The sequence below is a fragment of the Petaurus breviceps genome, unplaced genomic scaffold, assembly GCF_028583685.1.
Source record: "Petaurus breviceps papuanus isolate PSGF00001 unplaced genomic scaffold, PetGlider_PUasm1.0 91133, whole genome shotgun sequence".
Lineage (NCBI taxonomy): Eukaryota > Metazoa > Chordata > Mammalia > Diprotodontia > Petauridae > Petaurus > Petaurus breviceps.
Genome location: NW_027187419.1, coordinates 85,719,030 through 85,746,924, shown reverse-complemented (window position 1 = coordinate 85,746,924; position 27,895 = coordinate 85,719,030). Strand labels below are relative to the sequence as shown.

Genomic DNA, 27,895 nt, shown 5'->3' with positions numbered 1-27,895 from the left:
TAATGGTTATTTTGGGGGCCCTCCTGGCTCAGAGCAAATGTAAATAGTAACTGTTTCTCTTTTGGCCAGCAACCCCGAGGGTCTTCCCCTCCTAGTTTGGTTGTTTTGTTTTGTTTTGTTTTTAATTAAAGGGGCCATTCCTTGACTCACTTCTTAAAGAAGCCTATTCACTGAATGGGAGTTGCCTCACTCAAAGTGAGAACTTGTAAAGACCTTAACTTAAAAAGACCAAGGTTTCCCACTGCCTCCTGGGCCGTCTCTGGTCGTCATGATCCATATCTGGCCACTGGACCCAGATGACTCTGGAGCAGACAGTGAGGCTGGTGACCTTGCACAGCCCTCCCTTCCTCAAATCAAAGTCAAGTGCAAAGTCATGTCATCATCTCCCTGATGTCATGGTCCTCTTCCAGAACAAAGGACAACCTACAACCACAAAGTCGTGGATCCATTGGGAAGTCTGGTGAAACCTATGGACCCGTTCTCAGAAGAATGTTTGTAAGTGCATAAAATAGGATTAGAAGGAAACCAATCATATTGAAATAGTCTGTAGACAGGAAGACTTCAGTCACATGTGACCTAACAGCAAATCTAACAGCTATAGTCATTTCAAAACTGCAATGAGCATAGACAGTATTTTGAAATATCTATAGCAACTGTAATGGGATTGGAAAAAAATCTGTGACTTTTATTGGTAACAAAGTCCCAGGTGCTACTAATACTATTGTGGTTTATTGCCTTCGTTAATAATAGAAGGAAATGATCAATTTCAGTTAGAAGATAAAGAAAATAAAGATATAATTTTTTTCCCATTCAAGTTCACAAGACCCCTCCCTGAAATCTATCCAAGGCTCTTTTGGGGGTCCATGGAACTCAGGTTAAGAAGCCCTTTCCCAAGGTTATGCCAACATGGTACAAACAGGCATACATAATAAGAAACATTCAATAATATAAATCAATTGGAAGGTTTCTTGGACAAGCTCAATGACAGATTGTCTGTTTGGAAGTCTCAGTCTTCTCAGATCAGAAAAGGAGTCAAACATTCCTTTGACCACAGGCCTTGCACTCTCATTTCCTGCTGTGTGTAGTATGTCACCTGAGGCAAGGTGGCAAGGGACTGGATATTTCTATCTGCCTCAAAGCAGTGATTTCCATCTGTGCTAAGATAATTGTGGTAACTGCCCCATCTCCTAACCTAGAGGTGAGAACTTCCAGTGCAAAGAGGAGAAACATTTCTTCTGACCTCAGGCATTCTATTTCCTGATGCATCTGGCTCTTGAAAGAAGAGAAAAGGTGATGGAGAGCTAGACTTTTTCATTCTATGCAGATTCTACTTCCATCTCATGCTGTATGTACCCTTTCCTGCCTGATCTCTACCTTTTGGAAGCAAGAGGAGTATTGAAGTGGGACCTCCATTCTGATGGTCTAACCATGTGCCTCTCTTCTCATACTGCACTTGTTTTCAGCCCAATTTCCAGCCTCCTTTAGGAAGTGAAGTGACATCCTCCATTTAATGGTGAATATTTTCACACCTGGTCATGCCTTTCATATCCTAGTAATTCTGAATACCTACAAGTCACTATCCAAATCACATTCCTTACCCTCTACCTCTCAATTCCTTATTCCCATCCTCCTTAATTCTCTCACTCCAAAGTTTGAACCAAACGCTACCCAGCCTTTCACTGTGCCCTGTGGAAGGCCTGTTCCATAAGTGAATGTTAGCCCATATCAGGTTAGGAAACTTTTCTCCTTGGTAGAATGGGGCTCAATTGTCTCCAGAAGTGTTGACATGTCTTTTTTTACTTTTTGGAGGGGAGAAGGCAGGGCAATTTGGGGTTAAGTGACTTGCCCAAAGTCACACAGCTAGTGTTAAGTGTCTGAGGCTGGATTTGAACTCAGGTCCTCCTGACTCCAGGTCTGGTGCACCACCCAGCCACCCCTAAGCCTTCTTATACCTTATTCTCACCATGTGCTATTTAATCCAATGACACTGGCCTTCTTACTGTTTCATGAACAAGACACTTCATCTTTCAACTGAGGGCATTTTCTCAGGCTGTCTTCGAGGCCTGAAATGCTCTTCCTCCTCATCTTCCTCCTGGTTTCCCTGACTTCCTTTAAGTCCCAACTAAAATCCCATCTTCTATAGGAAGGTTTCCCAAACCCCTTTTAATTCTAATGCTTTCCCTCTGTTCATTATTTCTCATCTATGCTATGTATAGTTTGTACAAGGTAGCTAGGTGGTACAGTGGCTGGAATATCAGGCCTGGAATCCAGAGGACTTATCTTCCTGAATTCAAATCTGGCCTTGGACACTTACTAGCTGTATGAGTCCCCAAACCCTGCTTGCCTCATTTTTCTCATCTGTAAAGAAATAATTCACTGGGGTCATGAAGAGTCAGAAATGACTGAAAAATGGCTGAACAACAATAATAATTTATTCATATATGTATTTATAATATACATATTCACACATACATAATTTATACATATTATGCATATGATAATTTATGCATATTTGTTTGTTTGTTCCCCCCATTACATTGTGATCTTGCAGGCAGTGTCTGTCTTTTGCTTTCTTTGAATCCCCAGTACTTGGTACAGTGCTTGGCATATAGTTGGTGTTTAATAAATGTTGATTGATTGTAGAATGAGAATGAGTTAAGCTAGGTAGAGGAAAGCTCCAGCAGAAGGTTGGCTACTAGGTGATTTTTTTTTCTTCACTGTATTAACTCATGAAACTTACTGTTAATTCCAGAGGGGTTGAATTGAACTGAGTTGAATGAAACTTTCTGCTAAGTCCTAGAAGGCCTATGATCCAACACCAATGGAAGAAGTTCCCACACCAAGGAAATCATCCGAATCCTAGAGTTTGAGCAGAGCAAAAGCTTCTAGATAATGGCAATAAAAGCATAAAGGATGACATAGTTCTTGCCTTCTAGGAATTTACATTCTATTTGGGGGGTTGGGATAAGACTTGAACACAAAAACTGTAATTACTGAAGGTGTGATTAAATACATACATAGGTGAAGTCAAGCAGAGTGATCTAAGAACTTCAAGGAAGGATGGATTATTTCTAGTTAGAGAGAAGAAAAGAAGACTTCATGGAGGAGGTGGTACCTTAAAGGAGAGAAGGCCTCTATAAATGCAAGTGATTTGCTGTTGGTGACAGCTCTTCCCCATGGGAAAGGCAGGGTTTGGTGGCCCCTAAATCACACTGATTTGACGAAAATCTAGACATCTGAGATGGGCTTGTTGCTCACTTCTCCCTTACCCTTCCTTCTAAAATGGTGAACTGAGCAGAGAAGTTACTGAGTAGGGGGAGGGAAAGTTCAGTCACACTGGTCAGTTATCTCAAGTTTGGTGAGGATCCCCCAGAACCTCTGACAGACTCAGCTTTACCTCCTACTGACCGGGTGAAGAGTCCATGGGCCGCCTTGTGGCCACCTCAACGAAATACCCCTTTCCCAGCAACCCAGCATCTGGAGGGAAAGTAGGACCTTGTGAGGGGATTCAATTCAGAATTCATCAAGGATTTATTAAACACCTACTGTGTGCAAGGCAGTATACTAGGAACTGAAAATATGAAAATAAGATGAAAAATAGTCCCTGCCCTCAAAGAGCTTAAATTCTACTGGAGAGATTAATTAATACAATATTGTTTGAGGGGAGAAAGAACACTAAAAGCTAGGTGAAAGGCTTTCCATAAGATGTGACATTTCACATTGAGTTTTGAAGGGAACCAAGGATTCTAAGTTATGGAGAGGAGGGAGTACATTCCAAGCATACAGGAAGAGGCATATACAAAGGCACAGAGGAGAGAGATTTGAAGGTTGAGTTTGGCAGACAGCAAGTTTGCCAATTTAGCTGGCAAACAAGTAGTAACAAATGCCAGTATAACTGGAACATAGGTTGTATGAAGGAGACCTAGGTGAACTAAGTCTGGAAAGGGAGGCTAGAGCCAGAATGTAAGGAATTTTAAATGCCAAGTTGAGTTTCTTTGTTCCAAAGGCCGCAGGAAGACAATAAAGATTTTTGATTAAGGGAGTTATATGATCAAACCTGTATCTTGGCCATATGATTTTAGTAGCTGTCAAGACCTTGGTTTGGGAGGGGAGAGACTGAAAGCAAGGTCTCTAACCAGGAGGTTAGAGCCATCCCCTAGGCCAAACTGATTCTGACTCTAACCGTTATCAGGGTCTGCCTGATCAAGGGTTTATGAGTGGAGAGAGTATGGAAAATGTAGAAAGTAGAAGGAGGTGAGGGGCAGGAGTGGGTAAAGAGTGAGAACAGCAGCATTGTCTCCCTCCTCTACACATTACCAACACAGACTGACACAAAATTTCATCAAATGTCAATATCCTAACTTGGCAGGTCCATTCCCCCCTTGGCAATAGCAGGTTTTGATTACTTAAGGTGATGATAAAGGACTCAGTGTACATATTAGATTACCTAACTTCCATTAGTAAGTGGCTAAATTTGGTTTTGACTGCCATGCCTTTTGCCCTGCATAGTCAAAGAGGTAGGGTGGTACAATAGAAAAACTAGCTGGATTTGGAATTAGAGAATTTATGGGGTTCATATCCTAGCTACACCAATTAACCAAGTGTGTGACAGTGAACAAGGCACTTCATACCTCTTGGCCTCAGTTTTCTCTTCTACAAAATGAAAGCACTGGACTAGGTGACCTCTAAGGGACCCTTTACCTTCTGGCTCTAACTCTGTGACTCCTAAGAATCAACTGGTGATTTTCCTAAGCACCCCTTTTGGTGCTGAGTACCTAAAGAGCTCTCCTCTCTCCTCTCTCACCGACTCACTTGCCTTTTGCACAAAGTGGGGCATTTATCTCCACCAATGAAGAGTTTCATATCAATGGACTTTGGGACAGGGGGTTACGTCTCTATAGTCAGAAGACTGCCCAAAGGCCAACCAGAAAAGTAAAATTTTAATCTGTAATGCATAAAAACCTGGCTTCATCATCACACACAATCAGTAAAAACAGTCTGTATGGAATTGAAAGAACCCTGGCTTAGTAGCCGGTGGACTCAAGTTCATATGTCGTCTCTGCTGCTTATTACCTGTGTGACATTGGAAAAGTCATCTAACATCCCTGGGCCACAATTTCCTCATCGTAAAATGAGGGGCCTGGATTGGATGGCCTCAGAGGACCCTTCCAGGTCTGTGTCAACATTGACTGAGATAGTATATTCGAAGTGCAATGCTAGGTACTGTGCTAGGAATACTGAGACGTGTAAGATGTGATCCAGCTGGGGAAGGAGAGCGTGCATATGGAAGGTGATGAATTAAAGGACAAATCAGTATCTAAGCATGTTTTTAAAATCAGCATATTTCAAAGGCCGGTCTAACCCAGCAGGGAGGCTTTAGGGTTGTTTTGGCAGGTGAATGATTTGGAAATTTGGAATAAATATCAAGAAGCATGAGAAACAAAAGAAAATTTCCACACAAACTGAAGTTGCTAGTAAGGGTATGGATCCCAGGATACCACTTCCATTAAAAAATAATAATTTTTATATTTAAAATTATTTAATTTAATTTTTTGTGAGTTTCTTTGTATTTATTTATTTTTAGTTTTCAACATTCATTTCCACAAGACTCTGAGTTCCAAATTTTCTCCCCATCTCTCCCCTCCCCCCACCCCAAGATGGCCTGCATTCTGTTTACCCCTTCCCCACTCCCCCCCTTCCTTTTTCCCCCCCCCCCCCCCATTCCCACCCTCTCACCCCCTTTCTTACTTTCTTGTAGGGCAAAATGTATTTCTATACCCCATTGCCTGTATGTCTTATTTCCTGGTTGCATGTAAAAATAATTTTTTAACTTTTGTTTTTAAAACTTTGAGTTCCATATTCTCTCCCTTGTTCCCTCTTCACCTACCCTCATTGAGAAGACAAGCAATTCAATATAGGTTACACATGTTATACAAAACATTTCCATTGTAGTCTTATTGAGAAAGACTATATTACCCTCCAACCTATCCTGCCCCCCATTTATTCTGTTTTTTCCTTTGACCCTATCCCTTTTCAAAAGCTTCTGACTACCCCCTCCCTCAATCTGCCCTCCCTTCTATCAACTCCCCCTCTTATCCCTTTCCCCCTTACTTTCCTGTAGGGTAAGATACCCAATTGAGTGTATATATTCTTCCCCCTTAAGCCAAATCCAATGAGAGTAAGGTTGACTCATTCCCTTTCACCTTCCTGCTCTTCCCCTCCATTGTAACAGTTTTCTCTTGCCTCTTTTATGTGAGATAATTTACCCTATATCTACCTTTCTCCTTCTCCCAATATATTCCTCTTTCTCCCCTTAATTTTATTTTTTAAATATCATCCATTCATATTCAACATCCTATTTAATTTAAAAAAATGATTCCAAACTTGTTAATCATCAACAAAAATATTCAAATATTACAAATAAGAAGAGAAAATGATTGAAACTATAAATCCTATTACATTCCTCAAATAACATATAATTTTTGTTAAAGTTTTTTATTTTGTTAAAATAAGCATATTTTATTGTTAACAACACAGCAACAAAGATGCCCTATTTATTTCCATATCCCTGTCTGAACTGTTTCATTTTTTGGATTTTGTTGCTTTGAACATTATTATTATTATCTTACATTGTGATAGCGAACGTGTATGATATTTTTCTGATTCTGTTACATTTATTTAACAATTGTTCCATTTAAGTCTTCTTATATTTCTTAGCCTAGACTTTTGCTTTATTTAATTATTCTTTTGTCTGTAGTTGTATTTTTCACTACTGTAAGGATTGAGAAAAAGAATTTTTACTGGTGAAAATAGGCAATTATTCTGCAAATTATAGTCCTGGGCAGTTGCCTAGGTTCACTGAAGAGTTAAATGACTTGCGTAGAGTGATGCAACCAGGAAATATCAAAGACAGGTAGGATTTGAACCCAAGTTTTCCTGAGTCTGAACCTGCCTCTATCTACCATGCCATGCTGACTTTATTTTTCTTAGATATTCTTCATATCTGTCATTTCTTGTGTAAAAATACTACATGGTATATAAATATAAAAGCACTGTATATTTTACCATGTTAAAGAGTTTCATAGCTCTTCTTGTCATTGTGGATAGCATTTTCTAACAGAGCTTTGTATGACAAAATATGCCCAATTATAGAAAAACAAAGGGAGAAGATAGAGTCTATGCTGAAAAGCAGCATGGCATTAGGGATGGGGCCCTGAATCTGAAGTCAGGAAGACCTTAATTTAAATCCAGCCTCAGACGCTGTGCAACCCTTGGTAAATCATCAAGCTCGTGGTGTTCTGGGCAGCGTGTAAGTTAGAGACAAATTGTAAATCTGCCTCTGTGGATAGAATTCCCCATGCTGATTATGTTTGGCCCAGCCTTAAAACCTCCAAACCACAGCATTCAGTAGTTATAACCAAATGGGTTTGTTATCTTGTTTTTCAATGATATAGGAAAGAAGGAAGCAAATGAACATTTATTACATGCCTGTTGTATGCTAGATATTGTGTTTAAGTGCTTTGTAAGTATCTCATTTGATCCTTTTAACAACCCTAAGATGTAGATACTATTATGATCCCCATTTTACAGTTGAAAACTGAGGCAGATCTAGATTAAGTGACTTGTCCAGGGTCACACAGCTGTTAAGCTATAAAGTACCTGAGACCAGATTTGAATTTGTCTTCCTGATTCCAATATTAGTGCTCTATGCTCTATACCACCTATATATAACAATGCATCCATACCTGCCAATCCACAATGAGACTCCTGCCCTGTCCTCCCATAAATGCGGCATAGGGTGTCTTCTCAACATTCTTGGGGTCTTCCTTGATTTCTGTAAATAGAATGAGAATTCCAGTGTAACATATGGACCACTCACCTCTTATCCCTTGCTCTTGCAAAATGAGAGTAATAAATAGCACCTGTCTCTCAAGGTTTTTGTGAAGATTAAATGAGATAATATTTATAAAGTGCTTTGCAGGTCTCAAAGAGCTATATAAATATTAGCTGTTATTAATATTATTAGTAATCAGAATAAATATTTATTGAATTGAATCTATTCCAACCTATTCATTATACAAATGAGGAAACTGGCACCTGGAGAGATTTAAGTGATTTGAAAAAAGTCACAGTCAGGATTCCAACCCAAGTCCCCTAACTCCAAATGTAGCATTTACAGATTTATAAATATTTTATGGAAATAGATATATCATAGCAACTTCAAACAGAAGCTTTCAATGGCCTGTCCCCTTATTATAATTACTCTCCATATACCACGCTACTTCCCCCAGTGTGATTCAACCCTTCATCTCCACTGCCACAGCCACTGCCTTGGTCCAGACCCTTATTACTTCATGTCTGGATTATGTCAAAAGGTTTATCTTCCAACCTCCATTCTCTCTCCATAACAATCAATTCTGTATCTACTGCCAGATTTTCTCTAAATATCATTTATATCCTATTAACTTCCCTACTCAAAAACCTTAATACCTCCCTTTCTTTTTTAAATAATATTTTATTTTTCTCTAGTTACATATAAAGATAATTTTTAACATTCATTTTTTTTTAAAAATTTTGAGTTCCAAATTTTCTCTCTCCCTCCCTCACATTCCCCCTCCCTAAGACAATAAGCAATTTGATATAGGTTATACATGTTCAGTCATATAAAACATATTACCATATTAGTCATGTTATAAAAGAAGATACAAACCCAAATGAACAAAGTGTGAAAAAAAATACAGAAAGTATTAAATAATATGCTTCTATCTACATTCAGACTCTACTTCTTTTTCTGGAGGTAGATAGCATTTTTCATCAGAGTTCTTTGGAATTGTCTTGGATCGTTGCATTGCTCAGATTATTGCTGTTAATGTGCACAGTGTTCTTCTGCTTCTGCTTACTTCACTTTGCATCAGTTCACATAAGTCTTTCCTAGATTTCTGTTTCTTACAGCACCAACTCCAGTTTTCTCTATATTGTTCGTAAGACCCTAAAAACTTAAACCCAACTTATTGTTCCGTTTACCAACATTTATTCTCTTCTGTAGATGAGTTGTCCTCACCGTCCCACAAAGTCTGTACCATTGTTATTTCCACTTCTTTAATTTTGCTTACATTATTCCCCCTGCCTGAAATGCTCTCTCATTTCTTTTCTCTTTCCAAATCTCCTTGTCCTTCAGAACATGGCCCATATTGAGCCTCCTCCAAGAAGTCTTCCATTACTAATCTAGCTCTCATTTGGTTCTTTTTCCTCTGAATTTCTGCTGTATTTAATTTATATACTTTCTACTTATAAGCAGATTGTATACTACCTTTCATGAGTTGCATGTTTATTCTGACTTGATCAGCATTTTTAGCACTCTAAAAGGCTTATGGTCTTATTTCAGATGTGAGGTTTTTGTTGCTGTTTTTCCTTGTTCACCTCAGTTCATGATTTTTTTAAAATCTAGTATAAAAATCATCCCAATTTAATATGAATTCTCTCATGTTTCATGGCAATGGTAAGTTCCAGGCCCCATTTTGTGTGGTTTATTGAGTTTATTTTTAATCATGTTGTGAAACTTTTGGCTAGCTCCTTGAAAGTGGATTTTTACACATCTCTCCTTTGGTTGAAGGAGTTTCTTTTGCTAAATTGTTTGTCAGGATTCCAGTTTCAATGTTTGTTTGAAAATCTTAATTCATTTGGGATGTACTATGCAATATAAAAATAGGTTTTAGTTATTGTAAAATAAATATGAAGTGATTTATTTTTACTGTCCCCCTGTACTTCTTGAAAAAGGCCTTAACCAAAGATGTTATTGCTAATTTTTTTTAACTCCAAGCCAATTATGTCAAACATGAACCCTTTACGTCACTATGTATTGGAAGCAAAGATTCAAAGTGACAGAACTTTACAAAAACCCTACTGTTGACATGAACACATGTGACTTCTTTTCTATGAATAAATTGCTTCATAATTAAGACTTAAAGAAAGGATCATAACCTCATCACTAAAAATTTCATTTGCATTCTTAGCTGAGTTCATTTAATCCAGTGGAGTAATACAGGAGAGGACTTGGTCATGAAGAGCTAATTAGGGATAAAGATCATGAAGATTTACATATTTTGCCTTTTCAAGATTGTAATGATGTAATCATTTTTACCTAAATGTACTTTGAAAATCAATCAGGATATCTAACTAATTGATTAGTTATTAAGTTTGTCATACTATATGGCATTACTAAACAGAGACACTAATACAATAAAATAGGAGTGGGAGTTTTTCTAATGGACTTTGTTTTTAGCCTCCACAGTGATAAGTTGTGAAGTTTTCTGGGAGAAGGATCCTAACACGCATATCTGCTACCAATTCAATCTCTTTTCCATTCTGTCTTGGAGTGAGGCCCATTCTTCATGCAAGATGCAAGGAGGTGATTTACTAAGTATCATGGATGGGGCAGAAGAAAATTTTATAAGGCGTAAGTAGATAAATGGTCCGAATTTTGTTCACCCAGTTAAAATCACTGTTGTCAGTAATCAAGTCCATTTCATGCAAGACCAAACCCGTAAGACTAGGGTAGAGAATGAAACAGGTTTTTTTGTTTGTTTGTTTTTTATTGGAAGTGATTTTCCTATTATGGAGTTTCATACTATTTATTATCATACTTGGCACTCTGGAAAACCACCTTCACTTTCCTCTCTGAATATCAAATTGTAATAGTGTGACCTTGTGGCAGGAAGAGAACTCCCATATACCATTGGGTAACCACAGTTGTCCATTTAGTAGAGTAAATTTCCATTTACTCAATAGAAAATTACTGAGCACCTTCAAAACCTTGTGATAGGCTCTGAAGAGCCCCCTAGACAAATGTGATATGTGACCCCTGACATCAAAGATAGCCAGATCTAAGATCTAGTTGGTGACAAAATATATGAAAAGTATGTACCAATAACAAAACGAAATAATATTCAATGTCACAAAATAATGTACAATTATGGTCAGTGTTACAAGTTATAGTTATATTTATCCAGAATTGTGCTGTTCCTTTGAAGTGAGTGGTAAATGAAGGCAGTCTTCTTTTAACCTTGGGATTGAAGCAGTATAACAAAAAAATCAAGTTTTTATTTTTTGCTCTTTGTGTTTGGTTAAGTTAGTTTCCTCCCTCATGGGGTTTAAAGTTTTAAAATATAGGCTCTAGAACTTCCCTTCATTATCAATATGTCCCTTTTTTCTTCCTTTTCTCCCACTTTGTCCCCAGTACCTGTCAGATGCATAGTGTAATGTTGAAAGTAATGCTGATTAAACAGTCGAAGAACACAGTACATTATTTACATTACCATGTAATTAAGTAACTTGGCCCAGTACTTCCCATTTATACTCTGCTTTGTTTTTATTTAGTGTGTCCAACGTTAGCCCATATCAGGTTAGGGAACTTCTCTCCATGGTAGAATGGGACTCAGTTGTCTCCAGTAACATTGACATGTCTTTTGAAATAGTTCAATGAACATCACTCACCACTGTGTCTCATAGCTAAGGCCTCATTCTGCCACGTCACTCAGTGGTGAGTAACATCCTTTGGGGTTGTTTGTCCTTCGTTCTTGAAGAGGACCATGACATCAGGGAGGTGATGCCATGACATGCAAGTGAATTGGATTTAAATGAGGCAGGGCTATGCAAAGTCACCAGCCTCACTTTCTTCTCCAGAGCCATCTGGGTCCAGTGGTGAGATATAGATCAGGACGACTAGATCTCCCACCCTACGTGCAGTGGGAGACCTTGACCTTTTTAAGTTAAGTTCTTTAACAAGTCTTAGTTTGACTAAGGCAATGTCCATTTAGTGGTTAAGGCTAAGTTTGGGATTAACCTTCCTGTCAGAGCCATAATCATGGCAGGGGAAGGAGAACCCTCAGAAGATCTGACTTGAGATGAGAATAAACCTGAATTTCTGAGAATAAACACCTTCAGACTGAATTTGAACATCATCAGAACAAGTTCTTCCCCAAAGGCCATGATCTAAGGTCTTAAATAGATTCTCCCCATGGTTATCTCTTATTCTGTGGATCAGTAAGTACCCTCTGTCCCAGTATATGTCAATATCTTACCTCACCTTGACCAACTCTTGCCCTACATCCATAGCTAACTACTCTTGGTTAATCCCTGTGCTAGCAGCTTGTGCTGATATTTGCATTGCCTGATTTTATCATAACCTTTATCTGTCACCTAGTTTGTCATTTCAGAAACAAATGCACTGATTTCTAAACCTAACACTTATCCTCATTCCAAATGTTATGTTTATCCATCAAAAACCAAAAGAAATAGTCACATTTGAAAACTTTTGTTAATTGCTGTTGTTTTCTTTAAAATGGTGAAAAGCACCACAGATCAGCTAAGGTAATTCCTCCACACTGTTTAATAATATGCCAGATTTTTGTCCAAATCAGTTTGCCTCTTCAAATGTCACTTTGAAGTGAACACACAAAGCAACACAGCATGTTCCATTTTCCACTTGAAACACAGACTTCACAGTTTGATAAATTAGATATTTGTGGCACCTGTTTTGATCTAAAGTGACATTTTTTTTTGTCTTAGAAGAAGCATTTGGGTGACTTATACATTGAATTTTTAGATTTATGGTTCTCTCTAAAGACTTTGTGATAATACTTAGGATCATATATGTGGATTTGAAAGGAACCTTAGATTGAAATCTAGTCCAACCTTTCATTCTACAGATAAAAAAATTGAGGCACAGAGAGATAATGATTTGCCTGAGGTCAGTCAGGCAGTAAGTGACAGCTCCAGGATTCAAACCTAGATCATTTAGATTCATTCCCTTTGACACTTGGGCAATAGGATCAGGCTGGCCAGGTAAGGGGTACCTTGTAGATTCTCTAAGTCAGATAGGCTGGAGGTTAAGTCCAGGGAGGTCAGTCAAGGCAGAGAAAAGAAGGGAGGCAGGCACTGTAGAACCAAGGACATGAGGGGTCCTGTGTCTGAGAGGGCTAGAAGCAGAATCCCAGGCTTAGGATATTGGGGAGGAAAGGGAAGGTTCAGGAGCTGAGTCATATCAGGAATACAAATCAGAGTTCAGACAAGAGTTCAGAATTTAGAGAGGAGCCTGAATATTCAAATGAACCTTGAGATTGAGCCAGACACTCTTTGAGGTAGTATGTGTTTGGGGAGGGGGGTGGTGTAGGCTTCCATGTATGTATATTGGCATCCAAAATCAGTCTGAAATCTTGTTCTCAGAACCCTATGCTCCTTGGGCTCAGAACTTCTTTTTATTTAATACTATTTTATTTTTTCCAATTACATGTAAAGATAGTTTTCAACATTCATTTTTTTAATTTATGTATTTATTTTTAGTTGTCAACATTCATTTCCACAAGATTTTGAGTTACAAATTTTTCTCCCCATCTTTCCCCTACCCACTACCCCCAAAATAGTTAGCCTATTCAATACCCTTTCCTCAATCTGTTCTCTCTTATTTCCTCCCCCATGCTCCCCAACTTTCTAATAATGTAAGATGGATTTCTATACTCCAGTGCCTGCATATCTTATTTCCAAGTTGCATGTAAAAAAAACAGCAATTTTTAAAATACATATTTGTTTTTAAAACGTTGAGTTCCAGATTCTTTCCCTTCTTCCCTCCTCACCCACCCCCACTGGGAAGATAAGCAATTCGATATAGTTTGTACATGTGTAGTTACACAAAATATTTCCATAGTAGGTATATTGTGAAAAACTAACTAGATTTCCCTCCATCCTATCCCACCCCTCACTTATTCTATTTTCTCCTTTGACCCTGTCCCTTTCTATCATCCCCCTCTTATCCCCTTCCCTCCTATTTTCCTGTAGGGTAAGATACCCAATTGAGTGTGTATGTTATTCCCTCTTTAAGCCAAATTCAATGAAAGTAAGGTTGTCCCATTCCCTTTTACCTTCCTGCTTTTCCCCTCCATTGTAACAGATTTCTCTTGCCTCTTTTATATGAGATAATTTACCCTAATCTATCTCTCCCTTTTTCTTTCTCCCAATAAATTCCTCTCTCAGCTGTTAATTTTATTTTTATATCATCCCTTCGTATTCAACTCATACTGTGCCCTCTGTCTATATATACATGTACATTTATATGCCCACACTCACATATATATTTGTACATAACCATATCCTCCTATACATACATACATATGTATGTATACATATATACATATGTATTCCCTCCAACTATCCTCATACTGAGAAAAGTCTTATGAGTTACAATTATCGTTTTTCCATGTAGGAATGTAAATAGTTGAACTTTAATCATTTCCCTATGATTTCTTTTCCCTATTTACCTTCTCTTGCTTCTCACATTTGAAAGTCAAATTTTCTTTCAGGTCTGGTTTTTTCATCAAGAATGCTTGAAAATCCTCTATTTCATTGAATGACCATATTTCCCCTGAAGCTTTATGCTCAGTTTTGCTGGGTAGGTGATTCTTGGTTTTAATCCTAGCTCCTTTGACCTCTAGAATATCATATTCCAAGCCCTTCACTACCTTAATGTAGAAGCTGCTGGGTCTTGTGTTATCCTGATTGTGTTTCCACACTACTCAAATTGTTTCTTCCTGACTGCTTGCAGTATTTTCTGCTTGACCTGGAAACTCTGGAATTTGGCTATAATATTCCTAGGAGTTTTCTTTTTGGGATCTTTTTCAAGAGGCGATTGGTGAATTCTTTCAGTTTCTAGTTTGCCCTCTGGTTCTAGAAGATCAGGGCAATTTTGCTTGATAATTTCTTGAAAGATTGTGTCTAGGCTCTTTTTTTGATCATGGCTTTCAGGTAATCCAATAATTTTTAAATGATCTCTCCTGGATCTATTTTCCAGGTCAGGGTCAACATTCATTTTTATAAGATTTTGAGTTCCAAAATTTTCCTTCCCTCCCTAAGACAGTAAGCAATCTGATGTAGGTCATGCATGTACAGTCATGTTAAACATATTTCCACATTAGTCACATTGTGAAAGAAGAATCAGAACAAAAGGGAAAACCCACAATGCTCAGAATTTCTAAAGGCTCTGTCTGTCTCTTTCTGTCCCTTTTCCCCTTTTCCTCCTTCCTTTCTTTCTCAGTTCAAGCACCATCTTCTAGATGAAGTCTTTCTTGATGCTTCCCTCCCCTCGACTGCTAGATCTTCTTTCCCCAGGCTACATTGATTTTATTTTTGTATTTATTCTGTAGGTACTTTTATATGTATTTATTTAAAAATCCATACATCATGTCTTTCCTTATAAGAGCAAGGACTATCTCATTTTTGTCCTTTTGTCCTCAGCATCGAGAGCAGTCCCTGAGACTTAGGAGGCATTCAGGAAATGTCAGTGGAGGTTCAGACCCTGCCTCTGACACATTCTAGTTGTGTGACCCTAGGCAAACAACTTAATCTCTCAGGGTCCAATGTGATTTTTTATGTTCATAAGTTGCAGATAAATTACTAATTTGTATTGTTAAAGGCAGCTTTTTCGTTAAGAAGCCCCCATAAATAAAGTCCAAAATATATTTAAAAGCTTATGTATTGATGATCCCTCTTACTCTTTTCCTCCTTCTTCCCTCCCTCTTCTTAATCTACCAAGTGCAAAATACTCCCATGTGTCGGTGGATCCCATAAGAGTAAAAGTGAATCTAGGTTAGGTTACCTGACTTGGGGTGTGATAGGGTCATGGTATATATGTATGTGTGTTGGAGTTGGGAAAGAGGATTATGTCTGGAAATGACTGCAATATGTGTTATATAAAACAAAAAAAAGTTAATAAAACATTAATTTTTTTAAAAAAGAAAGAAAATGAGAGTGAACGCGTTTATAATCACAGAAGATCTCATGTACTTTTTGGTTTCTACTGTTTCATATAAATGGATTGTTATGAAAACTTAAGATTCCTAGATGGTAGGGAGGGAAAATGCATTTTAACTCAAGTACTGCTCTCACTGAAGTAGTAAGAGCCTCTAAGAAAATTATGGAGGGAATCCTCATAGCTGTGATAATGTCTTACCAGAAGACTGATATTTTATGTTAGATGTAGTTCAAAACACCATGCCCCATAAATCCTGAAAAATAAGAAAGGTAATTTTTTTTCCAAACCTGTGATTCCATTCACTCTGTTCATTTCAGAGCATTTAAGCACTAAAGCAGTTGATGTGTGGATAGGTCTGAATCAGTTGGATGCAGCTGCTGGCTGGCAGTGGTCAGACGGAACTCCACTCACCTACCTAAATTGGAGCCCAGGTACTTATTGTAACTTTTAGCTATACTACAGCGTGACACCATCTCAAAGGCTTAATAGTAAGTGTTGTTGTTTAGTCATTCTGTCATGTCTGATTCTTTGTGACCTCATTTGGGATTTTTTGGCAAAGATGCTGGAGTAATTTGCCTTTTCCTTCTTCAGCTCATTTACAGATGAGGAACTGAGGAAAATGGGATGAAGTGACTTGCCCAGGGTCACACAGCTAGTAAGTGTCTAAGGTTGGATTTGAACTCAAGTCCTCCTGACTCCAGGCACAATGTTCTATCTACTGTACCACCTCCCAGCACCAAAACTGAACTGAACTCCTACAAAGCAAGAACATGGAACACATACCAGGCAACAATCAAAAGCCAAGAAGCTAGGCAAATTGCCCAAGGCTGAAGAAAGAACTTGGGTCAGAGCCAGAATTGGGGCTATTTTTTTTTAATAACAAATTTTAAAATATTTATCTATTCAAGAAACAAAATCGTCCTTTTATTTAGTGTGATATTTGGCAGATGCTCTTCCAAGTCATTTTTTTCAAGATACTATTAATGATTTAATGATACTTAACAGGTTACATAGTATTTTTTTTAAGAGTCACACTAATTACCATATGCAACATGGTACGGGGAAGAAGCATTGTATTTGGTGTCAGTTGACCTAAGTTTATATGCCATATCTACCACTCACTACTGTGTAACCTTGGGCAAGTCACTTAACCATTCTGAGCCTCAGTTTCTAAAACCTGTAAAATTAGGATTTTATCCTAGATGATCTCTAAAATCCCTGTTAACTTGAAATTCTGTGAGTGAATGCCATGAACATGCTTTAGATTAAATAATTATATTTGCTTTGGGAATTTAAAGAGCTGTTGTTTTTTTCAGATGTAAAATTTGACCCATTTCTTGAACATCACTGTGGAACATTCAATTCTTTGTTGACACAGTCCTGGAGAAGTCATGAATGTGAATCTGGGTTGCCTTATGTATGTAAGAAATATTTAAACCACACTGAACATGAAGAATTTGGTAAGTATCTTTATTATTTTAATTAGTCTTATAAGTTGTTTAATATTCCTCTCAACATAATTAAATACCTCCCTCCATCTGTTGATAAAACATAATTCCCACTTTGCTAATGTTGGTTTACATTTATCCAATAAAATATTTGTATCCAGATAGTTTCTCCTATTCCAAAGGAATCTTGAATTCCACATATATGGTCAGGATATTGCTAAAAAAACAAAACAAGACAAGACAAAATAACTGTAGTATATCAAACATTTTCCCTTTTTTTTCCCATTGGAATTCTCATTCTTTAAGCACTGGAACATGCAACACCTGTTTCTCATCTAAATCTACTCCTGAATTTCATTCATGATCCCTTTGGAAATTGACTAAATCACAAGCAAGTTTCACACAACTCTGTGCTTTAGTGATTTTTCCACTGCATTCCACACATCACTGATAAGTCCAATGGGGGAAAAGTCTACAATTTTTAGCAACAAGTTTTTAGCCCAATTTTCCTTTTAAGATCTAGCTCTTCTTTTATGGTGGGCATTAGAAATCTGTACTTAGTCTAAAAGGTGAAGAGAAAGACCAAATATTTTCTCTTATCATTAAAATCATAGAATTTATATTTAAATCCTAGAATTTAACTCACAAAGTCAAATACCAAATCTTCTATTTGGTATTCAAAACCCTTCATAATCTAGCCCCCTCCTACCTTTCCAGTCTTCTCACACCTTATACCCCAACATGTTCTCAATCCATGTTCTATAAACAAGATACTCTCTAGGTTCAGGGCATTATCTCTGGCTCTCCCCCATACCTGGAATGCTCTCCATCTTCCCCTCTGCCTACTGGCATCCCTAACTTCATTTAAGTTCCAACCAAAATCCCATTTTCCACAGGAAACTTTTCCCAACCCCTGTCAATTCTAGTGCTTTCCCTCTGTTCATTGCTTCCTATTTGTCTTGTTTTTATCTTGTTTGTGCATATTTGTTTGTTTATTGTCTTCCCCATTAGATTGTGAGCTCCTTAAGAGAAAGGGCAATCTTTTACTCTTCTTTGTATTAGCACAATGCCTAGCATATATTAATAAAAGCTGTTAAGATTGATTCATCATAGCTAGGAGAAACTCATTGTTTCATATTCCATCCTGGATTGTTGATTTTAAGAGTTTTCTCTTGGAACAAGTAAATATAGTTAATGTTTATGTTTTTATTTTCCTTTAAATATCCATTCCTGAAGTTCTTACAGAATTTAGAAAAGAGTAGTGAGTCAATTTGTCATCTCTATAGAGAGATTCTCTTAATCTTTTGGTAATTTACTGAAATTCACATAGAATTCTTTCTCTTCCTCTCTCTATTGTTTTCTTCTCTCTTTTCCTCCTTCCCTCTATAAAATGGGGATTAAATCACTAATTATTGTCAGTCAACATTCAACAAGCATTTATCAAGTGCTGTTTTGTGCACAGCTGGCATTTTTAAATGGTTAATGCTTGTCTTAGGTACTAGCAGATATATAAAGTTTTGATAAAACATGGTTGCTGACTTCATGAAGCTCAAAGTCTAGGAGGGGCATAAAATATAAACTTAGACAAGTATAACACAAAAAATTGTGGCACAAAACACAGAGCTCTGTGAGGTCAGAGGTAGGTCCCTTGTACTATCTACCAAATAGGGTGGCTGTGAGAAACAGACATGCAATTCACTGGTATAGAGAACTCTCTGCTGAGGGAGCTCCTACAACTAATTCAGGTTGACACCTTCCTTGCAGTGTATAGTCTTAGAGGGTTGCCTAGAGCCCTGAGAAGTTAAGTGATTTGTCAGGACACACAACCAGTATGTAACAGTGGGGAGAGTCTGAACCCAGCTAGGTCTTCCTGGTTCCAAGGCTGATTCTCTGTCTAAAGATTCGGGTCTCTTTTGCTTTTGACATTATATTGTTCTGTCATTATCTCATATATCTTAAAGGTTTTTAGTTTTCAGAAAATCATCACATGTAAAAAATAGATAATAAAGATAATTAATATCACTATTTATTTTAAAAGATAATAGCATAACCACCTGTGATTATGAATAATATGTTTTTGTTTCTTATCTTTAAAATGAATAAGATGTTTGGAAATACTATCCAACTCATTGTGAACCAGGCTGGAATCCTTATAATCACAATTGTTACCTGCTTCAGAAAGAAAAAAAGACCTGGAAGACTGCCCTGTATTCTTGTCAGTCTAATAACAGTGACCTGATCACAATAACTTCATTAGCAGAGACGGAGTTTTTCATAACCCTTCTTAGAGATGGTGAGTCCTTAAAGTTGATTGGTATACCTTTTTTCTAATTGCTGCAAGACCTTAAGTTCATAATAATGTAGCAGTACACGTTTTTTTATTAGTGGGATAGAAAATAAATCCATCTATTTTAAAATTGACCTTGATGTACTTGGGATACTATTTTCAGAATATATACAATAATAGAGTTGCAGCATTTTCACAAAATATATGTTCAGAAAAAATGTAAAGGCATTCACATATTTTAAGCAGATAAAGTGATAGACACAATGATTGTTTTTAAAATATGACACTGAGTGGGACATTCACTGTTATTTTATAACTTTAATTTTTAAGATCCAATTCTCAAAAGGTAGACCACTGAACCAAAAACTTGCAAACAGTAAAACACCACCAAACTCATCATTTAGTCATACTATTGCCAGTAGTAGTATGCCCTATGCAAACAATCCGAGCAGTAAATCTTATTGTTTATTAAGTTGAAATTAAATGCTGCTGCTGATGTAATTGTTGTTGATGATGATGATGATGCTTTAAGGTCTACAAAGAGCTTTATAGCTGCTATCTCACTCAGTCCTCACAACAACCCTGTGGAAATTATTATCCTCTATTATTATTCCCATTTTACAGAAGAAGAAATAGGCTTAAAGAGGTTAAGTGACTTAAGGTTTATATAACTAATAAGTGTCTAAAGAAAGTTTGGACTGACTTCTTCCTGACTCCAAGTCCAGCTTGGTGAATTCGTGCTACTTAGCCACCCCCAAACCAGAGCCTCTTAACCATTGTGTTTGGTTTTTTAGCAGTCTCTTTTCTGACACTCTTGAGGCTCTCTTTCAGAATTTTTAAATGCATAAAATACAAAGAATTACAAAGGAAATAAATTACAGTGAAAATAGTCATTGTAATTATTTTCCTATCCAAGTTCATAGATCCCCTGAAATCTGTCCATCTGTGGACACCAAGTCAAGAAAAAGAATTTTTATAGACATTAACTAGTAACCTAAGTAATTCTGATAAATAAATTTGTTATGAAATAAAGACCTAATGAAGTCGACCACTTTTTCCTAACACTTAATTTCCATTTTATCAACTGACCTTGAATTTTACCTCGGAGTCAAAAGCCCTTCTTTGGTGGTTTGCCTTCAAATTGAGGATTTGCTCAGAATGTAAGGTACTCCTAAGCTGCTTATTTCCCAGGGGTTCATCCTGATTTTTCTCTCTCTCAGTTACAAAGAGATATATTCATTCTGACTAGGCTGTTTGAGCCTCATTCACCTTTCTGACACTCATGATCAGCTTCCAAGATCTGAGCTCCTCTTCCCAGTTCCTTTGCTCTAAGATTTCCAATCAACTTTCTTCCATATTAAAAAAAAAACCAAAACAAAGGGGAAAAAAACAGAGAAAAGTATAAAAATTGCTTGATGGAACTGAGAAGTTAAGAAATAGGTGTTTCTTTTTCTCCAGTCAGAAAGAGGTGCTTCTTACCTTAGACAGTCTACTTTCCATTACCCCCTCTCTCCCACTCCCTTTCATTAGTTTTCTTTAGCTTTCACTTTCTTGCTTTGTATAGTTTTGGGGATGTTAACAAGAATCTCTTAGGAGATGACTTCCCTTAAGCTTTGTAGTGATTCTAGCCCATACACTGCTTCAGATGTGGAGGTTTCCAATTTTTCTTTCTCAAAAGCCTATATCTTTTACCACAACACAAAACAAAGTTGTTATTTTCTAAGCTTTTTGAAAAGAGTTAAACTAGTTCTATCACACAGAAAATTCACAACCAAAAGGAAACTTTTGAATTAAACAGTCAAAATAATGACCTCCTTTTTCAGATAATAGGGATCCAAACAATAATCTCCTATGATCTCTTACAGAAAATGTATCTGAAACGTGGATTGGCATGAGCAGCCATAGCAACCCAGTTTCCTTTGAATGGTCTAATGGCTCTTCAGTCACTTTTACTAACTGGCACACCCAAGAACCCAATATTTCTCTCAACAGCAGCCAACTCTGTGTTTCAGCTCAGCAATCTGTAAGTATCCATCATCACTAAGAGTCTTTGAAGGTTGAGTTGGTTACTAGAAGGCTGTTGTTTCTAGGGTCACAGTGACTCAATGAACTCCATAGGTCAGAACTCAGGAGAATCCATAACTGCCATTGAAAGGAGACTGTAAAATTGGGGGGAGGGGGATTTTATAGACAGTTTCTCAAATAAAGATCTCATATATCAAATATGTAATTTTTTTTTTTGCTTTTTGGAGGGGGAAGGTAGGGCAATTGGGGCTAAGTGACTTGCCCAAGGTCACACAGCTAGTTTTTGTGTGTGTTAAGTGTCTGAGGCCGGATTTGAACGCAGGTCCTCCTGACTCCAGGGCCAGTGCTCTATTCACTGCGCCACCTAGCCACCCCCCAAATATGTAAAAAATTTTTTAAATCTTTAAGAATAGAAGTCATTTTCCAGTTAATAAATGATCAAAGATATAAACAGGCAGTTTTTAGATAATGAAATCACAACAATTTATAGTCATATGAAAAAATGCTCTACATCATTATTGATTAGAGAAATGCAAATTAAAACAAACTTGAGATATCATTGTACACCTAACAATTTGCCTAAATGAAGGGGAAAGTGACAAATATTGAAGGGAATGTGGAAAAATTGGGACACTAATTCATTGTTGATGGAATTGTGAACTGATCCAACTATTTTGGAGAGCAATATGGAATTATGCCCAAAGGGTTATTAAATTGCCTATGTAACTCTTTGACTCAACAATACCACTACTCAATCTATTCAAGCAATACCACTATTCGATCTATTTCCAAAGGAAAAAGGAAAAGAACCTGTAAGTTCTAAAATATTTATAGCAGCTCTGTTTGTGGTGGCAATTGGGAAATGGTTGAACAAGTTGTGCCATATGGTTGTGATGGAATACTACTGTGCTATAAGAAATGATAAGCTGGGTGATCTTAGAAAAACAGGGATAGACTTGTATGAAATAATGATTGAGCAAAACCAAAAAAAACGTTAAACAGTAACAGCAATAATATTGTTTCATGAATAACTTTGAGTGAATAAGTTATTTTGACTATTATAAATACTCAAATTAACAACATAGGACATATGAAGGAAGATACTAGCTGCATCCAGAGTAAGAACTGATAAATAGAAGTATGTATAGAATGATTTTCATTTATGAGGTGTGTGTGAGTGTGTATACATATTTGTGTCTAATGATAGCCATCTCTAGAGTGGGGGAGAGGGGTGAAAGGAGGGGGGAAAAGAGGGGGGTGAATTTACATGACAACTTTATATCTATAATATATTTAAAAGGAATACCAAGTTGTATAACAGATTTGCAGTTTCATGTGCAATCATCTGTTTTTATTATACTACATTATGGAAATGCTTGTTTTATTCCATAAATTAAAATCAAATAAAAATTGACCCAAAAAAGCAGGCTATAATGCACCACTCCAATGGAACTCCATGAGAAACACTGCCCCTGACTCCAAATGACTGCTTTACTAGTCAGAGGTGTTTCTTCTAACAATGACACCCCCAACTAGTCTCAAAAATATCTAGGCTGACAGCTTTATTCCAATCATGTTCTCACTCTGTTTACAATACAAATCCACACCTCTCTAAATCAGAGTTATAGTGATATTTTCAGGTGCCAGGTGTGATTTTTTATAATTCTCAGATTTTTCCCCTCAGATTGAGGGTCTAGGTTTATGATAATCTTGATCTTTTACCTATTTATCAAGGAGATTTAAAGGAGATTTTGATAATATTTTATGATTAGAGTCATGGACAGAAAATATTATTTTGGCAACAGCATATTTGAAAGAGTGGGATCTAATAATGTGATTTTAGAGATTATTTATCCAGCCAGAGGCTCACAGAGTTGCAGTGACTGAGCTTGGTAATACAATAGGAAACATTAAAGGTGAGATGTCTAATGAAGAAAAGATATTAGTAAGAATATATATTTATAGGAGATGTACAAATCACAGGACCCAGATCAAATTATTGCCTTTAACACAACAACAAAGATCATTCTGTAATAGGAGTTTTTAAATTGTTTGGAGTCACAAACACCTTTGATGAAAGGATCTGGTGAGGCCTATGTTTGCCTTCTCAAAATCATGTTCTCATATGCATAAAACACATAGGATTACAAAGGAAATCTTTCATATTCATATATAGTTATAATTTTTTTTTCAAAAATAAATTCGCAGTCCCCCAATTAAGAAACCCTTTATTATAGGATCATCAGTGAGAGATAATGCCAAAACCATACAGTTCAATCCTCTCATTTTACAAATGAGAAAATAGAGGCCCAGAGAGATTGAGGCTTGCATAATTCATATAGTGTCAGAGGTAAAGTTTGAACCTAGGTCCTCTGACTCCAATCAAATGCTCTTCCAGAGAAAGATAAAAGTGTTAGGACTTAATCATAGGTACAAAAGAGGAAGAGAATCAGGCATCTAAAATGATCATGAATTGTCTCTGAGGTAGTTGTGGTATGGAAAAAGATGAAACTTTCCAAAATGTAAGTGGAGATGAAGAAAAAGAACTAAGCAAAGATTTCTTTTGGCTGTATTAACACTATGCGCTATCATTCCATTTCTTTGAATATCCCAAGACCTCTAGCTGGGCACATAGTAGGTGCTCAAGAAATATTTATTGAATGCATATTCTATAAGTTGGAAGAATAAGGAGGGACTTTTAAAAAAGAAAACATGATAAAATCAGTGATAAAGAAGAAATAAAAGAATAGAATTATGTTTGTAAAGTTTAGGTTGGAGGAAATATTAAGGTGATACTTGTGTTATGTGCAAAGAAGAGGTTGTTTTAGAATCAGTACTGTATTAAGAATAAACAAGCCATCAGATTTTACTGTAATTTAGCCATAGTTCCTTGCTGTTCTTTATCAATGAGGGTGCTGAGAAGTGCTATCCCCAGCTGCCTTATTCTGGGCTTCTGCTGCCTTTGATGATGAGGAAACTCAGTGGAATATCACAATATCCCAGATGTAGACTTTAAAGGTTATCTTGTCTAACCTATTGCGTGTTGGAAAAGGTAAAGTGGAAGCCATGAATACCTACAGATATTCAGAAGGATCCTTTCCTCCGTGGGGGGAAGAGCTGTCATTTTCAAAGAGGACCAATGACATGACAGGTAATGTCTTGACTTGCACGTGCATTGGATTTAAGTGAGGCAGAGTTGCACAAAGTCATCAGCCTCACTATCCCTTCCTGAGTCATCGAAGTCCAGTAATAGGAAAAAGTCAGGACAATTGGCAATGGCTCAGGATACAATGCATGGCCGTGGTGCCTTTGATGTCTGACCAAGCTCTAAGTGTCCCACAGTTCACAGCTGCTCTCATGGCCATTGGAACAAATTGTTCTCATCCACTCATTCTGCTGGGGAAAATCTTCACATGCTTGGGGTAGACATCGCCCCCCAAACTCATCAACAGATTTGAGGCCTGTCGGTTGCCCTCAAACTGGTTTAGGCCATTTGCCAAGATGGTGTGGCCGCTGCACATACTACAGGTTCTTGGAGTCACAGGTGAGAGTTGGGTGACGGTGGACACCAAAGGTGGACGAGTTATAGCAGAGGTGCTAGTCCTTCCTGTACACTCTCTGGATATAGATGTATGTATATGTGTGTGTGTGTGTGTGTGTGTGTGTGTGTGTGTGTGTATCGAAGAGATCAGTCATGTGGCAGCTACAATAGATCAAGATTTAGAACTGCAAGGTACCTGAGAGGTCATCTAGCACGGCCCCTCACTTGGCCCCAAGAAGCTGTGACTTACCTGAAGTTGTACACAAAACACTTACTCCCTTTATAGGATAGTATTGAACTTAACCTCAGAGGGAGGAGTTAGAGCAGAAGCTTGGGGTGGCATTTCTGGGTGAGCCACAAGTCAATGCTTTGAGCTGAAGCTATGCCAGCTCCTCCAGTGTACATGAACAAGAGAACTTATTGGTCCCCAACTTTGAGCTACAAGCTCACTTAGCTCATGCACGTGTGACTAGTTGTGGCTTTCCAAGTCTTCACAACCTCCACATACTCCCTAGTGTCTCCAGGCTACTCTGTAGGGGTTTAAATGTTCTAATAATAATTTGTAACTCTCTTAACTTGTGACCCCCACCCTCTGGATACCAGTCTTTTTCTTCATCAGTGAGGCTCTACACAGAATTCATTCAATCAGCATTTAACTAAAATTGAATGCCTATAAACAGACATATTGAAGTATAACAGAGTTATGTCCAAGCAGTAGGATTAGCCCCAGCTAATAATTGAAAGGGCTTTTATAATTGAATGATGCAATTATCCTAATCCTTTTTTTTCTTTTTGAAGGGGGGAAGACAGTGCATTTGGGGCTAAGTGACTTGCCCAAGGTCACATGGCTAGTAAGTGTGTGTCAACTGTCTGAGGCCAGATTTGAACTCAGGTCCTCCTGACTCCAGGGCCGGTGCTCTATTCACTGTGCCACCTAGCTTCCCTTCATCTACCTTTTTCAAAGTCCCAACAGAGCTTGTGACCCAGCATGATCCTAACAGCTGTCCTTCCCAGTTATCCTTTCCTCTGGGGCTATTTACTCTACCTTTCTGTGTTATATTTGGGCCTAAACACCCACAGATCCAGGGAGTGCAAGAAGAGGTAGCTGCTGTTCAGCAAAAGGCTTCTGGGGCAAGTGTTACACACTTATCTTAAGCGGCAGAGCTAGGTTTGAAACCTGAGCCCTCTGATACTACATGAACAGGGATTCCTTCTTAGCACAGTGCCCCCCAGCATAGGAGGCCTACAGGAAGAAGGGATTCTTAGGTTGGTAGAGATGTCCATGTTTTAACATGTGATGGAAATGGCCAAGAGAGAAAGAACAATTGATGGTGGGGTGTTAGGACAGATAGGATGAGTGAGTAAATACAGTTATGAGATGTTTCGGAACATGCAACATTTGTGCTTTTAACAAGTGTTATATCAGAGTATCATAATTCATTTTCCCAAATAATTTGGGCCCAACTAGGTAGCATTCAGATTCAATTTTTAACCATTATTAAGTACCTGTTATATGCAGGCATTTGTGCTAGGTACTAGGAAAGATTAAACGTTAAATAGGACTCGGTTCTTTCCCTCAAGTAGCTTCCTACCTAATTGGTAAGTAAAACATATAAATGAGTATAAACTTAATAATATGGAGACTCCAACAATAACATACTTCAAAATTATCTAGCCCAACCTCATTTCTACATATAAGGCTGTTAACTCTCAGTAAGTACATGCTCTGTCTGTCCATCCACTATTATCATCAAGGATAAGAACAGTAATGATAATAATAACTAGCATTTATATAGCTAATATAGGTTTGCTAATAATTTTTCAGGCATTATTTATTCCTTATAACAATCCTGTGAAATAGGTACTATTATCCTATAGATGAAGAAAATCAGGCTGAGGAATTGTGACTGTTCCAGAGTCGCATGACTGCGACGTGGCTGAGGGACAATTTAAACTCAGATCTCCTTGACTCCAAAGCTAGCACCATATCCACTGTGCCACTGGGACTAATCTTCTGAAGGCTCATCGTGGCATAGAGATGACACTGGGTTCCCAAAGGATATGCCAGTATAGTGCTGGCAAGTATTAAACTGGGAAAGAGTTATCAAGTTATAGCTGAGTGATGGGGCTGTGTGACATCATCCACTGAGAGAGGAGAGGAACCTTGCTTAGTACAGAGAGATTCATCTCATTTCCCACCTCTGAACTGCCTCAGGGAATATTTACCATTAAAGAAGCAGGTAGTAGGGTTGCCATCTGTGTTGTAGGAAGAATGCTTGCACTGATGAACTCTCAGATTCCTGAAATTCTGTTATATGGAACAAGCTCATCAGAAAGGTGCATTAAAGGATGCTGCATGAGAACCTGGGAGAAGGTTAGCACCAACAAAGAGGATATTCAAACAGAGCTTTCTAAATGGGCAGTAGGTCAAAGTGATTGGGCACAGCCATGTAGGAGGTGTGTCCATGGCTACTGTTATCACTTAGAGTCCTTAAGATTAGACACTTCATGCTTTTGTTTAGTTTAATTTGGTGCTGATAAGTTGAGAGGTTGCTTGCAGCTTTTACTGAAACTTCTTTTTTTTTTTTTTAAGCAATTGGGGTTAAGTAACTTGCTCAAGGTTACGTGGTCAGTTATTTTGTGTGGGTGTTAAGTATCTGAGGCAGGAACCAATCCCAGGTCCTCCCGACTCCAGGGCAAGCGCTCTTACTCACTGCGCCACCTAGCCGCCCCTCTACTGAAACTTCTGATGTAGGAATTTTTAATCTTTTCTGTCATGTACTCCTGGCAGT

The 27,895-nt window shown here is 37.7% G+C and overlaps 1 protein-coding gene across 1 annotated transcript in view; it reads left to right on the top strand.

Moving 5' to 3' along the window:
• The window catches only part of PLA2R1 (phospholipase A2 receptor 1), a 163,705-nt gene that overhangs the window by 44,008 nt on the left and 91,802 nt on the right, over window positions 1–27,895 (top strand). Inside the window, exons 4-8 of the mRNA XM_069080124.1 lie at window positions 10,283–10,456; window positions 16,120–16,233; window positions 17,119–17,262; window positions 19,355–19,543; window positions 21,403–21,560. Coding sequence (XP_068936225.1) covers window positions 10,283–10,456; window positions 16,120–16,233; window positions 17,119–17,262; window positions 19,355–19,543; window positions 21,403–21,560 — 779 coding nt within the window. The remainder of the gene's footprint in view (window positions 1–10,282; window positions 10,457–16,119; window positions 16,234–17,118; window positions 17,263–19,354; window positions 19,544–21,402; window positions 21,561–27,895) is intronic.